At 33.5% G+C, this 16,211-nt stretch overlaps 3 protein-coding genes across 11 annotated transcripts in view; all 3 read left to right on the top strand.

Annotated features, from left to right (window-relative positions):
• The first annotated feature begins 1,564 nt into the window (after positions 1-1,564).
• LOC120069218 (lipid droplet phospholipase 1-like) lies at positions 1,565-7,951 on the top strand. The gene is made up of 11 exons (XM_039020956.2): positions 1,565-2,000; positions 2,727-2,794; positions 3,212-3,282; positions 3,384-3,626; positions 5,171-5,334; positions 5,427-5,482; positions 5,608-5,660; positions 5,784-5,904; positions 6,030-6,127; positions 7,272-7,398; positions 7,678-7,951. The coding sequence occupies exons 1-10, from the start codon at positions 1,864-1,866 to the stop codon at positions 7,341-7,343; spliced, it is 1,083 nt and encodes a 360-aa protein (XP_038876884.1). The 5' UTR covers positions 1,565-1,863; the 3' UTR covers positions 7,344-7,398; positions 7,678-7,951.
• Positions 7,952-8,974: 1,023 nt separating this feature from the next.
• LOC150038663 (ATP-dependent 6-phosphofructokinase 4, chloroplastic-like) lies at positions 8,975-12,636 on the top strand. The gene is made up of 7 exons (XM_090314072.1): positions 8,975-9,211; positions 10,619-10,681; positions 10,748-10,885; positions 11,593-11,599; positions 12,117-12,274; positions 12,397-12,450; positions 12,535-12,636. Exons 1-7 carry the CDS (start codon positions 8,975-8,977, stop codon positions 12,634-12,636), a joined length of 759 nt encoding a protein of 252 aa, XP_090170198.1.
• Positions 9,072-16,211, top strand: part of LOC120091673 (ATP-dependent 6-phosphofructokinase 4, chloroplastic-like) — a 32,373-nt gene continuing 25,233 nt past the window's right edge. For 4 of the 9 annotated variants that reach the window (XM_090316216.1, XM_090316223.1, XM_090316205.1 and 1 more), the window contains exons 1-12: positions 9,072-9,211; positions 9,700-9,825; positions 10,293-10,339; positions 10,451-10,501; positions 10,619-10,681; positions 10,748-10,885; positions 12,117-12,274; positions 12,397-12,450; positions 12,535-12,603; positions 14,750-14,879; positions 14,982-15,022; positions 15,725-15,980. In XM_090316216.1, coding sequence (XP_090172342.1) covers positions 14,841-14,879; positions 14,982-15,022; positions 15,725-15,980 — 336 coding nt within the window. In that variant the 5' untranslated portion in view covers positions 9,072-9,211; positions 9,700-9,825; positions 10,293-10,339; ... (5 more) ...; positions 12,535-12,603; positions 14,750-14,840. Of the gene's footprint in view, positions 9,212-9,699; positions 9,826-10,292; positions 10,340-10,450; positions 10,502-10,614; positions 10,682-10,747; positions 10,886-12,116; positions 12,275-12,396; positions 12,451-12,534; positions 12,604-14,749; positions 14,880-14,981; positions 15,023-15,724; positions 15,981-16,211 lie in introns of those variants that run through there. The other 5 variants (XM_090316207.1, XM_090316228.1, XM_090316226.1 and 2 more) reach the window with 5 other exon arrangements.

The raw sequence follows: 16,211 nt of genomic DNA, 5'->3' as shown, positions 1-16,211 counted from the left end.
ACAATATTCCTTTATTGATTACGCCTATTCATTTGAAATTATAATTTTTCTAAGCTCTCGAAATAACGCATCTTGTGAAGGAGCATCCATTTTGGTGGTCAATGCCCAAAAATTTGATTAAACTTTGAAAATTAATACCCAAAAATATGGGCAACTTTATTTATTATCTATAGTTTAGAAAAATTATACAGGTCTGAAATTTGAAATTTGTTTTAACTAGTGTCTGAATTTTAAAATTGACCAATTTAATCTTGATATTTAGAAAATACTCTATTTTAACTACTCTACAAATCGAGTCAATTAAATATTAATAGAAATGTTAGCAAGATTTTTTAAAAAATTATAATTAAAATGATAATTAGAAAACAATTTTGAAGAGAGAGGGGAGATGGTCATCCGTAGATGGATTAAAATAGAGCATTTTTTAAATGTTAGCGACTAATTAAATTGTGAACCAATTTGAAACAAACTTCAAACCTCGTGATCACAAGTAAAATTTTTCTTTTCTTTCTAGTTTTTTTAGAGATAAAAAAATGGGTAAAATTTATAGCATTTATTTGCATGGATGGTTTGAGATAACTAAGTAGGATAATTTGTCCACCAACAAAAAGAATAAGCATTTGACCCAATGAGATAATGCATATGTAACTGTATTTGATGTTAGGAAAACAATGCACATCCATTAAAGAAGTTTTATATATCTGTCGTGATTGAATTTATAGACGTACAAGATTTTATCATTTTATGTATCTAATTTTACCTTTAAAGTTTCTGTAATGATCGATTTTATAAATGAAATTAACAATAAGATCGCCTATCTAATTTTCCTCTTAATGAATAGAAGTAAAATATATATTTTAGAGTATCTTACTAAATCAATTTATATCACGTTTCATGTTTTCAAATTACTATTTTTCTTTTTTTTTTTTTTCTAATAAAGCGTTATTATGTGATCCATACAAAGTTTGAAAACTGCATTTTGATGTTTCTAATGCATTCAATTTTTAAAGTTACAATTTCAAAATACAAATTTATAAATACAATATTTCATATCACAAACTTCATTGTTTTTTTCTTCTAAAAAAACCTTTATTGGTTTTTTGTCAAATAAAAAACAATTTCCCTAAAAACTAATGTATTGTTTTTATAAAATGTACGATATTACACAATACTAATTACACAAATTTGTAAACATAGATTACATTAATAGTAATTAATAATAATTTGAATTCAACATAATATTTAGAGGTGAAAATATTTTGTAACCTTACATTTATAATATATTTGGGAGTGTTATAAAATAGTCAAATTCAATTTTTTTTTTTTTTTTTTTTAATTTCAAAACTATTCACAATACTTTTAATCATTTATAATTGATTTTAATATATAAAAATAACATTAAAGCATATTAAAAAGTATTTTTGATAAAATCACTTTTACCATTTTTAAAATAAGAAAAAAAAAACTGATTTTAAAACTATTTCAAAATTATACTTAACAAAGGTCATATTTCAAAATCATCCCTGCCATTAATATACACGTTTAAAAAAAAAAGGAAAAAATTAGTGGGACGCCCAATAAAAAATTGAAACCGTTTGGTTCATCTCTCAATTAGTTTAATTCGCTTTCAAGTTTTATCTTTCTTCTCCGGCTCATCTCGCCACAGTCTCAACCAACTCTTTACTCCTCTTCCCTCTACATTCACCTTCTCGCTTTTTCTCTACAATTTCCCTGAAATTCACGCCATCTTCTGTACTTTTCACCCTTGATCTTGCGTTTTCCTTGGATTTTGGACTGTTTTTCCCCTTGTAAATGCTCGTTGTAATTGAGCTGATTTCGAGGAAGATTGCAAGCTGAATTTCTATGGAAAACGGCGTCTGTGACAACGGTGTGTGCTCCTCAGAGTCGGTTAACGGCGGCCAAGATGTCTGGAGCGCTAAGGAGAGTGATTCGCTATCCGCCGACCATCTTGTTGTTATGGTCAATGGCATAATGGGGAGGTCGGAGTTCTCTGCTCTATCTTTTTTTCCGTTCATAATGTTTCTCTATTTGCTAATTTTCACTATCCGAAAGATGCTAATCATCCGTTATGAATCTAATTCAACTGCATTTAGAGAGGATTTCCCCCTCTTTATTGCTAGTTTGTAACTTCGTATTCACATGAGCGTTTGATTAGATTATTTTGTTTCTTCGAATTTAAGAGTCTCCCATGAAATATCGCGCTGCTGTTGGATTTGGGCTTTATAATTCGTTTGGTGGTTTTCTAGTTTGGCGATTTATGTTCCAGGACTGATTGCTTGTTATTGGATCAAATTCTGAATGTACTTTTGAAGATATGCTTCCATTGCTAAGCTTATAACTGTTCCATCTGGATGAGAAATCAATAAAATATTTTGCACATACCACGTCAGCTTTGTATTATATTATCTTTTTGTCGGTTCTGTGCATTGCGATTTCTTTGGAATGTTGTATGTAGAGAATTCAGGTCATAATTGAGGGAAAGTTCTGTAAACAATTAAGCTGTTCTAGTGGGTAATGAGTTGGTTTCCTGAAAATGAAATATCTACATAGCGTTGCTTGAATTAAACTGCTCAGCCACTCGGGTGATGGCTGTTTTTAATCCTCTGTTTCGAGTTGACTGTCCACCTCACATTTTATCACAATTAAACCGTCTGCATAATTTCTGTCATTTGGTTATTCAAATTGTTTTGAACTTGTTTGTGCAGTTCCACAGATTGGCGGTATGCTGCAGAGCAATTTGTTAAAAGGCTTCCTGACAAGGTTTTCGTTCATTGTAAGTAGAATCAAGTACCACTTTCTGATCTTATGTTTGTAGAAACAAAGGCTTTACTGAATCAATGTAGAGAGGTACATGGGCTGGGTTGAGAATGTTATAGAATCAACTTGATTTTCTATCTAAGTGACCAAATTTTCTGTCTACATTGCCATAATAGATTCATAGTTAAGTGACTACTCGACTCGTTAGGTCATATTTTGTTAAATTGGAGACCTTCTCTCTCCCTTTTGTAGGTTTGTTTTTCTTTTATTGTAAGCGCTTCTATTCTTTCATTTTTTTTGAAGATAAAAGTCGATGTTTTATAAATAAAAGAAACAAAACAAGAACAAGAACACATAGCTTGAATGATAATAGTTATTTCCTTCTTTTCTTTACCTTTCTCATCTTCTCAATTTTAATCATTTTATTTTGTAGGTAGTGAGCGAAATGTGTCTAAATTGACGCTAGATGGCGTCGATGTGATGGGTGATCGATTGGCTGAAGAGGTCAGGTCTAGGCTTGACACTTTATCTGCTTACTAAATTGATTCCAGAGTTTCTTTCTGTTATTTGTACCCAAATCTGATGATTGTTTATGAACATTCTAGGTTCTTGAAGTGATTCAGCGAAAGCCCAATTTACGGAAGATCTCCTTTGTAGCACATTCTGTGGGAGGATTAGTGGCAAGGTATGCCATTGGAAAACTATATAGATCACCTGAGACTGAGGAATTAGAGGCGCCATCTACAAATGGACAACCGCAAGAGTCATCTGGTACAATAGGTGGTCTGGAGCCTGTGAACTTTGTCACTGTCGCCACACCACACCTTGGTTCAAGGGGTAATAAGCAGGTAACTAAATAATCTTTTCCTGCTCTTGCATTTGAGAGATCATTTATTTACTTAACTTTAGCATTCAGTGGTAAATTGTGCATTGTTTTCTGGATATGCAATTAACGAATTGGGTCTTTAAGTGCCTTAATAGTTGGCTTTGTATTTTAGAAGAAGTTGAAAACAGCCTGTTGGCGGCATTTGGAAAAGTAAAAGAGTTTAATTCCAGAATTGAAAGCTTTTGCAAATTCTTTAGGCATACTGTTACAGGAAGTTAATAACACCATGATTCGGGATTGTTATGACTCAACAAATCAACCCACGGTCTGATTTTTGTAACATTTGGAATATAGTTATAGCTATTCACATAAGCAAAAAAAGTTGTTTTCATTTCTTTTTTCTTTGTTCTTTTTTTTTCCCCATATATTTATTATGATGACATGCTTAATTCATGCTTCTCTCAAAATAAGAAATGAATTTTGTTTATTTTTCAATGGTTTGTTTCAATCAATGCCTTTTTTTGGTGTGTCTTTGTTTTTAGTTCCTGACAACTGTAGTCTTCTTTTCTGGTTTTTTTCCTTTTTTCTTATCCTTTTTTATTCATTTATCTTGCTTGGTTTTGCATTAAAAATGTATTCCAACTTGGAAAACTCTGTTTGCCACTTGGCAGGTTATTTTCAAGTAAAGGTTATCAGAAAAGAGAAACGCACATAAATGTATCAAATAAAGGCAGGATCTTGTTATTATGAAAAGTTATATTTGTTATTTTCTGAAAAGCAATTTGAAAGTTGAGATAAAAATTGTTTTCTAAACCGTTCCTTTATTTGAATACATTTTATCTACAACCCTCTCATACTTTGTTGGGGTAGGAGCCTTGAACAGTGGAGTGTCCTTTTGTTTTTTTAATATCAGATGTTCAGCATTTTGCAGGCTCTCTCTTTAAGTATTCTTTTATGGGAACTTCGAATGTTTTATTCCTCACACTTAAAAAAAAAAAAAAAAACAACAGTTCATTCAGGATTATTACATAAGTTGGATTGGGGGAAATCTTATGATTGATGATAATCATGCTAATTTATTAAGGTGGTTAGCTTCTTTCTCTTCTTCTCCTTTTGGGAGGGGATTTTGTTGGGTCTTTGGGCTATTTATTTTTCTACTCAGCAGTACCCATAGTGGTGATCATTCACGGTGTTCTACAACATCTGTTCTCTGATTTTGTCAATATCCGTTATGTTCTGATCTATTTTCTCGTCATGTTTATTAGCAATAAAAATAGTTATTTCCATAATCGGTGAATCTATCAAATTTTCACAACAGGCGAACAGTTATTGGAAATTTATTTATTACCCTCACATAATTGGTATGCTAAATGATGTAGCTTTAAAATTTAAAACCAAGGGAAGTGCCGTGACTCGTGATTATAACTTTTTCCAAGTATCTACCTATATTACAGTCATAATGATATTTTCATCAGCTTCTTTTTTAAGTTTCAGCTGTTGACATTTCAGTCAATATTCATTATCATCCTTTATTTAAGAGAGAACTTTTCATGTCTATCCTGCCAGGTACCATTTCTTTTTGGCCTAACTGCTATCGAGAAAATTGCGAGTTTGATTATCCATTGGATACTCAGAAGAACAGGTGAACACCTTTTTATGACTGATGATGATGGAGGAAAGCCTCCACTGGTTCAACGCATGATAGAAGATCAAGGCGAATACCACTTCATGTAAATATCGACACTGATATTCAATATGATCTTTTGGGTGGTAAAGTTCTTGGAGTTCCACAACAGCATAACAAAAATTTGTATCTATGCAGGTCTGCGTTGAAGTCTTTCAAACGCAGGGTTGTCTACTCTAATGTTGACTATGACCGTATCCTTTTTTCTATTTTTGCTGCCGTCTAGCCAATATCATTTCTATCAATATCAATTCTATCTAAGGTTGTAGATCAATGTTCAATTTTTTTTTTTCATTCTCCTTTACAAGATCTTGTAAAGATTTTGTTGGTTGGAGAACATCATCAATTAGACGTATAAATGAGCTGCCAAAGGTACTTCTCTCTACATTTGTAGTTTAACCACCTGATATTATTGTGACCAATTGATGAATTTGAAAATCATGATCACTAACCACTCCTTTTCCATATTATTTTTCAAAATTATTGGTTTATCAGTGGGAAGATGCGGTCAATGAAAAGTATCCTCATATTGTTTATGAAGAACGCTGCAAGGGTACTGATTCTGAGAAGAGTGAACCAACCTCAACAGAAGTTAGCTATCCTGAAAGGCTGGAAGGTTTGTTGTGTCTCACCTGTTGTGGAAGCTACATGCATTTCGGATTGTATGCCAATGTTGACAGCTAGATTTCAGGACCATGGTTGTCTAACATCCTTTATTTACTCATGGATTTTGTCTTTTAGAGGAGTTGGTGATGGGTCTATCTCGTCTGTCATGGGAAAAAGTAGATGTTAGCTTTCATAAATCAAGACAGAGGCTTGCAGCTCATAGCATCATTCAGGTAGCTCTCTCTCTCTCTCTCTTACACTCTTTCTAGCACTTCGAAACTCTAAACATGGATGCCATGATTCATTGAATATATTCTGATGGTCAATCTTATTAAAACCAAAACAACTAACACAGCCTCCATTCTTTACCATACGGCCGATCTTTGTCAAACGCAGTGGCTTAGTATTTCTATTTCATTGCTGTCTGATTTCCTTTTTCACTAATTTTTCACGTTTCAACTGATCATTTTACCTTGAATTACGTTAAAAAACTTTGAAATATTTTTTCTGATATATTACATATTGTCCACAATATAAAATTTTGCTAGTGTATTCTGTGTTATACTTGGTGCCAGGCATGACTAGAGTTGTATGTCATTTCTGATTTCAGAGATTGAAATTTGTTTTCCCTTGTGTCGTGGAAACGTTTCATGCCATTTGATAACATTTTAATTTTGGCCTTCTGTTGTTAAACATCGTGCTCTTTTGCCAGCATTTTTTCTTTGCCTGTAAGCCATTTTTCAAAATCATTTTTTAAATCATACCAATTTTTTTATCAATACTTGGATGCGTCTTGAGTTGTACATATCTTTTCATGTCTACCTCAATGGTACAGCAAAAAAAAAATTAAAAATATTTAAGGAAAAATAAAGAAAGAAGAGTCTGCTATGCATGTAGTAAATTACAGTTAAAGACAACTGTGTGGGCTGCAAAAGGATTAGTTCAGTCCAAGATGCACCTCATTCGGTGTTTTTTTAGTTTGATTAAGATTTTAAAAGTGTTTTTAAAAAGTGAAAGCTAAATAGATAATACATAGGTATGGTTAGATATAAGACTAAGTAATAGAAAACAAAGAACGAGATTTAAATCAAACAGGCATTGTCTCTTCTGAATGAGTGGCTATCCAAAGACTAGTAGAAAGAATAAAATGAACCGCTAGATGTAAAGAAAAAGCAGTTCGAAGTTTCAATCCTAGTTTAAGTTCTCCATTAGACTTGCTGTTTGGCGGCACTCGTCGGTCTCTCTAACTGGACATGCTTGGTTAGTGAGGTGATTAGTCCATTTCAGCTCCAATATTTTAACCCTATTCTGCTAGCTACAGGCATGCAATTTCTTACTTTCTAAGTATCTGTTAATCTTACTTTGTATCATCAACAGGTGAAAGATCACACCGCGCACATAGAAGGTGCTGATGTCATAGATCACATAATCGATCATTTTCAAACTTGATGACCGCTAACGACCACGAAACTAAATTACATATTACAAATATCGCTTATTCTGGGTAAGTTTTAAACTCTAATGACATTTTTCTTTAAATTATAATTCCACGATATCGAGGTGCAGAATTCAACTTTTTGATCTCTTGGTTTGAGATATGTAACTTAACTAATTGAACTTGAGATTGACAACGATAAATATGTATGTTAAAAATTACGGATTTAATTACAAAAAGCATAGTTACTAGACAGAGCATATCTCAACTAATTATATTCTCGAATAGAAAGTTAAAAGTTACTCCCCTAGAGATTTTTAACTCTTCCATTGGACTGCTTGCTTGCAGGTTGGAGATGCTTTTGCACTTGAGAAGACTCATTTTCCCATAACCTATGATTACAATTTAATGATGTCGCTTCATCCATTATGTTATAAATTGTACATGCATGGATATAGTAAAGTTATTTAGATAATCACAATAATTGTTGTAATAACTGTAGTAATATGATCGGTAATGCAAGAGGATGCTTGGACAGATAAAGTGGACGATGGATGTTTTGGATTAGAACCCGCTAAGTACGTGGTTACTTTGGAAGTATAAACTAATATTTCTGACAAAAGTTTATACTTACGTTAAACTTTGTTTATGCCAACATTTCATTGGTTTTTGCTTGCAATTTAATTTATCTTCTTGATAATACTCGTTAAAATATATGATTCTACTAACCACGGGACATTAAATGGTAATGCGTGACAACTAGTTTAGACATGATATCTTCAACCAAAGAGTTTGAAGTTCAAATCTCTACTTGAGTTAAATTCGAGAATGATAATAATATTAGTTATACATAACTTACCAATAAAAGGTATGATTTGAATGTTATGACGGTATGAGGGAATTATCTAAATATTTTATCGGTATGTGACTCTCAAATATATACATAATAATAATAAATTTACGACTGATGTTAACACTAAATAGTTGTAACTAATACATCTTGACCAATATTAATTAATCACATCATATCTCTTTCGAGATGGATTGTAGATGATTTAAACACCTATCTTGACAAAGAAATTCTAAAAAATCTTATTGGTAAATCAGTTACTAACATCGTGGCTAATTGGATGGAGGATTGAACAAGTAGTAGAATAGTGAACAGAGTGCTTTTTTAAACTATCCTATATCGAATTGTGTTTCTTGTGTGCTTTTTTAACCAAGCCAAAACATTCCCCAACAATAGAATAGTGAACAGAGTGGAACAAGAACAATACCGACAAAATTTATTCCAGATGAATCAATCTCAACTATTTTTGGATTTTTATAAGTTAAATACCAAATCAAGACGCACTTTTTCAGTTTTTCTGTGGAAGTAAAGATTAAACAGCGACACGTGTCACATTTTTTCAAAATCAACCACCACTATATTTAATTCGCTATCCAATCCCTCGCGGCAAAATTTTTGTTCTAAAAAAAAAAGAAATCCTATTTTAAATGCCAATGCTCTTTCTCCGATCCGACAGAAATGAACGCTTTCCCTTAAATTCACATATTTTTAATTAAAAAAATAAAAATAAATTATAATTCGACAATCCAACTTAACCCGCGCAGTTTTGCGATGAATTTTGGAGTTTCCACTTCCATGGACGTTGCAATCTCCACTCCGTCGCTTCACCTCTCCTTCAAGTCCACCGCTGCGATCTCATGTCAAGCTCCTAGAAGCCGGAATGCGTATTCCGCGAGCTTATTTTTCGGTTCCCGCCGGTTTGGGAGAAGGATCATCTCTGTCAAAGCTGACCAGTCTTCTTCCAGAGCCACGGACTACGATTTCATCATTGAAGACGTCCCTCACCTGACTGACTTTCTTCCCGACTTGCCGGTACTGCTCAAACGTTCATTACACAGTTTGTTGTACTACTTTTCTGGCTTACATGCTTAATCAGAGTGATATTATGCTCGTGTGTGTGCACATCATGTAAAACTGTCATGTCATTATGCTTTTGTATAACTCGAGCATACCTTTAATTCGATTTGCGCTAGGTTCGGATTTCTATATCGTGTTGTTTTGTTAATGTATTGGCTGTTTATGGCGTCTACGTTGTTTAGATTCTCAATTTCGTTCGAAACAGGCCCCGTTTTCTTGCTATGCCCTCATCTAGTTTATTTTTCACTCGCTCAAGGATTTTTTTCCTGCGTTATTTATGTATTACATTGATGTAGATAGGTTTTGAATACCTCAACATCGCTTATTTTCGAATGAACTATTCTGCAAACAAACTTTTGGTCGGAGTCCTTAGGAGGTTTCCGACTGTTTGTTCTGAAAACTTCATTACACTCTGGTGAAAATTTTATTGCATTCATAACCAGAGATTTGGAGACGCGAGGTGCTGGTAGATCGCATCCCCTGGAATTTGAATTATTTTATTTGGAATCTTGGCCTTGGAGTCATAATGTTATTTTTTCACGTCTGACATAGTTTGGACTTTGGTCACGGTATGTATGATGACTTTGATTGGTCATTAAGAAGAGCAGTTTGTCCATCATCTCATGTCAAGAAATTTATTGAAGTATGGAAATCGAAAATTTAAATTTCCTTATTCCCAAGCTATTTGCTTTTTTGGTTGTCTTAGACTCGAGTAAATGAACCATGTTCAAATTGAGACGCTGTGTGATTTGAAAATAGGAGTTATATGATTGCAGTTTAATTCGATAAAAATGGATTTTGATGTATTCCATTGGCATTGTCTATAACATTAAGGCTTACATGAATTTGATAAAGAACGCATTTGTTAGGTCTAGTTGGTTGACAATTGAAATTTTGAATGCATTTAAGTTGGGTAATAATAAAAAATTTATGGGTCGTGGCTATATAATTTTTTGTTATCATAGTGATTCCTTATTATCATGCATAAACCTCTAAAACCACTGATTTAAATTTATTACCCTCTGATTTTCTTTAGTCGTATCCAAATCCACTGAAAAACAGTCGGGCTTATGCAATTGTCAAGTAAGTGCGACAATAATGCTTTCAATTAGTCCTGTTATTACAATTTAACACATATCCTTGTCAAGTTTTCTGTTTTTATTTTGGAACCTCTTTTTGGTTATTATTTCTTAGGTTTGAATTATTTCAGGGAAACTTTTGTAAAGCCAGAAGATTGCACAAAAAGTAGGTGAACTATCTCTCTCTCTTGCAATTCATCATTATTTTTTCTTGTTATTTGAAAAAGCTTTTGATGGTATAATTACTAATGCAAAATCTTTGTTCATCATGCACTGGTTCCAGATTGTGGTTACAAAAGATAGCACTAGAGGAGTTCATTTTCGGCGAGCAGGTCCTCGTGAAAAGGTATCTCCTTATTCTGATCATGTTTGTCAAAACTTAAAAGGATGGACTGAGAACTTTGTGATGCAGGTTTATTTCAAGTCAGACGAGGTGCGTGCCTGTGTAGTAACATGTGGGGGATTGTGTCATGGGATTAACACAGTGGTTCGGGAGATTGTCTGTGGCTTGAACTATATGTATGGCGTTAATGATATGCTTGGAATTGAGGTATGAAAAATATTCTTGTTTACCTAACTTTTAATTTTTTTTTAACACAATTATTATCTTTCAATATAGTTTGTTATGACTTATTCCCCATGGATAGTATAAAGACTAGCAGATTAATTATTTTTGTTGATGATGTTATAGTTGTAATCCTTTTCCGACTCATGTAAATGTGGAAGTTTGAATTTATGAAATTATCTCAAAAGTTTCAGTTCGTCTTTTATCAAGTCCAATGACTCCAAACCTACAGTTTCATGATAATTCTTTTTGTTGATTGACGTGAAATTTGAATTTCCCCCTCTTGTAGAGGGTCTACTTCCATTTACGTGTGTGCCAGGCGTCACTACTAGATATGCATATTAAAATGACGAAAAGATTCCTTTCACTTAATGAAATAAGCTGCATGTGTACAAAGAAAGAATATGATAAGGGGCGAGGTTCAACGAACAAGTTCATTAAGATCCAAAGATCTCTAAACCTTGATTTTGCACCAATATTCCTTTTAAGCTTTTCGGTCTTTATTATCTTATTTCCAATTGGAGATCTCTATTGTAATCACCTATAGGTGCTTTCGGGTTTCCCCTTATTTCATTTATTCAATAAAATGTTTCTTATGTGAAAAAAAATCCCTAAACCTGAGTTGTCAACATACAGACAAGTAGGTGAGGCCACTCTTTGTAAATTTGATCTGGACTTTATTATCCTCACAGAGACCAAGTAGTTCATCTCTTAAATGGTGGTTAAAACTCTATGATGGAGCTCTGTAGATATTGTTTGGTCTGCTCTGGATGCATCTAGCTTTTTCTGTATATCTTCATTTTGTGGAAGGATAATTCGATTTTTGTTTCAAAAGTTGTGGAGGGGTCTTTCTCCCTTTTGGTGGCTTTTATCATGTATTATGCTTTTGTTGAATTTATGACAACTTTGATTTGGGCCCCCTCTCTCTCTCTCAATATTCTCTTCTATACATCTTGTTAACCTCTTGGGACTTGGATCACAAATATAAGATTACATACCAAACTAAACATAATCTGGTTGAATCAAAATCATAAGGTTCCAAAAATGTAGTACTTGTTCATGAAATCTACCAACATACTAAACACATAGTGATTTAGGACTAATATATAATGCTGTTCTCATCCCGTGAAATTGGGTTCATCAGTTGATTGACCGACTTGATATATTTATTTATTTTTGTTTTTAACATATCTGTTATTCTGTTTCATATCATCAGGGAGGATACAGAGGTTTTACTCAAAGAATACATTAAAGTTGACACCTAAAGTTGTCAACAATGTCCACAAACATGGTGGTACATTTCTTCGTACTTCACGAGGAGGTCATGATACAAATAAGATTGTTGATAACATTCAGGATCGTGGAATAAATCAGGTACAAGCAAAAAGGCTAGATGTTCATCTATTTCAGAGAAGAAGCGAGAGAGAAAAAAAGGGAAGAAGTAGAAGAAAACATTAGGAATGCTTAAAAAATTTTGACGTCTTCCTATGGTCTAGGTATATATCATTGGCGGTGATGGTACTCAAAGAGGAGCAGCTTTAATTTATCAGGTATTAATTCTTTCTATAATTTAACAATATTTTCTAACAATTCATTTGTTGAACTAAAGTAATGTTGCTTTTCTTCATCTAAAGGAAATTGCAAAACGTGGTCTTCAAGTTGCTGTTGCTGGGATCCACAAAACAATTGATAATGACATTGCTGTAAGTATTTTTCTGGACTTTCAGAATGTCTGAATAAATGTAAGAAACCTCTTCCGTTGTCAATATTATCATTATCTATTTTAGTCAAATATTCATTTTTGATGTAATATATGATTAATTCCTTTCCCTTTTTCATCACATGAGGAAAGTCAAGATCATCTTTACTTTTAAAACCTACCCATGGATGTCTATTCATTTGTAATTTCTGGTTTTGATGAAATTTATTTAAGTTATGCACTGCATAGTGTGTACTGAGCAAACTTGATCAATAATTTTTTCCTTAGTGTATAGACAATCCAAAGTATTGTTTTTGAAGGTCTCAATATATTAGGTATCCGGTTCACCTGCACATGAAATAAACACAAACACTCCCAAACAAGATACCCAACGCCCAGAAATCAGGGTATTTAGACTTGTCTGAGATATAAGATTGATATCAGTCCATAACATCACCAAAACAAGAGTCTCTAGCTCACAAATACACGATAACAAGTCAGAACAAGAAACAAGCAAAAGGAAAAGATATTCGGCAATTCGAGAGGCCGTCTCTCCTAAGAGTTCTCAGTCCCAAAAACATTCCCCCCCTTCTTCCCTTTTCAAAACCCTACAAATAACCCCTTTCACCGGTTCCCCCTTCGTACACTGCTCCTCTATGCACCTCCCGCCTCCAACAATTAATTCCTCTAGTGGTCCTCCTTCGCTGGTCCCCACCTTCCTTTCAGCTTCCACAATTCCTTTTTTGCCCCTCTTCCTCTCATACACTTTCATAATTGGAGGTCTCACACAGTACTCTTAAGCGAAGAAGGATACATCTAGATGGCAACAAAACTTTTCATATGGATCTTTATGCACTGTGTATATTTCTTGACTATAAGACTAGTACTTGGATAAATTTGTAGTTTGATCAAATGTTTCTTGTGATTTGAGTGCCTAGATATTTGCACACCTGAAGATTTTATCTTTAGTTCTATCAATGGATTTTTTTTTTTAAAAAAAGGGAAACGAAACTTTTCATTAATGAAATGAAAAGAGACCAATGCTCAAATCTCAATGAAACATAAGGAACAAAATGATCTCGAAAGCCACGGATCTGTAGATACACTCGGATATCTCAAGTAGGTTGAAACACCCATAGCACCCTAATCATATCCAAATACAAAATACATCTAATGAAGAGTTACAACTTATCATCTTGGGATGATTACATAGGAGAAATGAAAACATTCTAGTTTAGGCAAATATCCTGAATAGAATAGTCAATGAAAAATTTTGATTGAGAGCACCAAGAAGAAGCTAGTATACGGGTTGAGCCAAAACGATTTGGCCAATCATAAGACTTGTCATGAAAAACATGCTGATTGCGTCTGAACCAAATTTCTGAAATCAAGGGCTTAACTGCATTTGTCCATAAGAGTTGGGCTTTCCTCGATAGTAATGGGCCTACCAAGACATGAGAATTATAAATAGGACTTTGTGGATATAGTACACTTGCACATTAAGGAAAAGTTGGATGATAATGGAGAACTAGGACATTGTTTGGAATAGTAGTAGTAGGGAAACATTAGGATATTAGAAGTCCATAATAGTCCTTATTTTTGAAGGTCTTTCTTTGTGTTAGATGATGTAATATTAAATTTGTCATCACCCATCAACTTAAGCTTTTGGATCAATCAACAATTTAAAATGGTATTAGAGTAGATGGTCCCAGAGGTCTTGTGTTCAAACTCCTACAACGCTATTTCCTTTCCAATTAATATTGATTTCCACTTGTTGGGTCTTCCACATATTTCAAGCCCACAAGTGAGATGGAGTGTTAGATGATATAAAATTAAATTTACCTTCATCCATCAGCTTAAGCTTTTAGGCCAATCAATGATTTAACACTTTGCAAGATATTTGTCTAAATTGGGCTGTTACTTTTTTCTCTCTCTCTTGAGAGTTCCTATTTATAGTATTAGTCTCTTTTCATCTTTTCAATAAAGTTTCATCCATTGGGAGAGAAGTTAGCCTCTCAGATTCTTAGTACCTTCATAATTTTCTTGGTTTGTGTAACATACTTTTGCTCCTACCTCCCATTTCTCTAGATTTCCAGTCTCTGCCCCTTGTCGATTTGTTAAGCTTTTCTACCCCTGTTATGATGATTTAGGTGATAGACAAATCTTTTGGGTTTGATACTGCGGTTAAAGAAGCACAGAGGGCCATTAATGCTGCTCACGTTGAGGTTGAAAGTGTAGACAATGGAGTTGGAATCGTTAAACTTATGGGTCGATATAGCGGTATTTGTATTCAAATCTTTTCAATGATAATATCACTTTTTCCTTATATTTAACACCAATATTTTCCCCCACATTTTTGTGTTTTATGCTTTCTTATGGCAGGTTTTATTGCCACAATTGCAACTTTGGCAAGTAGAGACGTGGTGAGACTTCCTTCCGTCTTATTTATTCAATTTGTGTGAAATTCTGTATTTTCGTTCCACTATTGTTTTTTATGTAGTGATTCAGTCGATGACTTTCTGCGAAAATTGTTGTTAATCATAAAAACATAAACCTTGTCAGGGGAGGATTAATTTTAGAATTACTTAATGAAAAGGTCCAGAATTTACAACTAATATGTGGCTACTAATTGTGAGATTTAAAGATATCGATAATTAACCGTCTTTCGGATCTGAGGTCAAATAAAATTTTTAATGACTCTTACAAAGATGAGAAGTACCTCACTTTGCGAGCAGGAACATAACTCTAGTATTTGGCATGAGTGTGTAATATCTGGATCTAGTTTTTTTGTTTTCCCCGATAAGATATCTGTATCTAGTTTTAAAAAACATTTCTTGAATGTGACGTAGGCTAGTGATATTTTCTCCTCTCTGTTTCCCTATTTGTTGGCATCAGACTCTTCTGGCTTTATTTCTGTGAAATGTGAATCATTGGTAACAAGTACCATATTCTATTTTATATTCAGTTGTACTCCCCGTGTGTTTTTTTGTCTATGCTCACTTCAATGAAGTGTCTTTTTACCTAAAAAATTCAGTTGGTTCTTTAAAAATAAAAGTTGACGTGGAATGTGTTTAATTATTGTAATTTTAGATTTCTCCGTAAATTAATCTCAAATTTTTGTTTAGTAGCTATGTTGATAGCTATGAAATGTGGCAGGATTGTTGTTTGATTCCAGAATCACCATTCTACTTGGAAGGGACAGGAGGGCTCTTTGAATTTGTAGAACAGCGGCTTAAAGAGAATGGGCATATTGTTATTGTGTTAGCAGAAGGAGCAGGACAGAATTATATAGCACAGGACATGCATGCAGTTGAGGAGAAAGATGCGTCAGGAAGTAGATTGCTACTAGATGTTGGGCCGTGGTTATCTCAAAAGATTAAGGTGTGAGAAGCTTAGACATTTTCTTGATTATTTCGTGTTATATCAATCCTCATTTAAAATGGAATTCTTTTTCCATCGTCAAGAAGTCCTACATAGGTGACTCATGATCGTGATTTAAGAATTCCTAGTCTTGCCAAAGAACTTTGTCAGTATTATTATTTTTTCTTTTTTGAAAAGGATATGAGATTTTTCATAAGTAAACGAAAAGAGACTGATGCTCAAAATATATTT

This window comes from Benincasa hispida, chromosome 1 (assembly GCF_027475165.1).
Source record: "Benincasa hispida cultivar pf3 chromosome 1, pf3_genome.v1.1, whole genome shotgun sequence".
Classification (NCBI taxonomy): Eukaryota; Viridiplantae; Streptophyta; class Magnoliopsida; order Cucurbitales; family Cucurbitaceae; genus Benincasa; species Benincasa hispida.
Note: the sequence above shows the minus strand (reverse complement) of the source record. Positions and strands in the feature narration are given on the sequence as shown.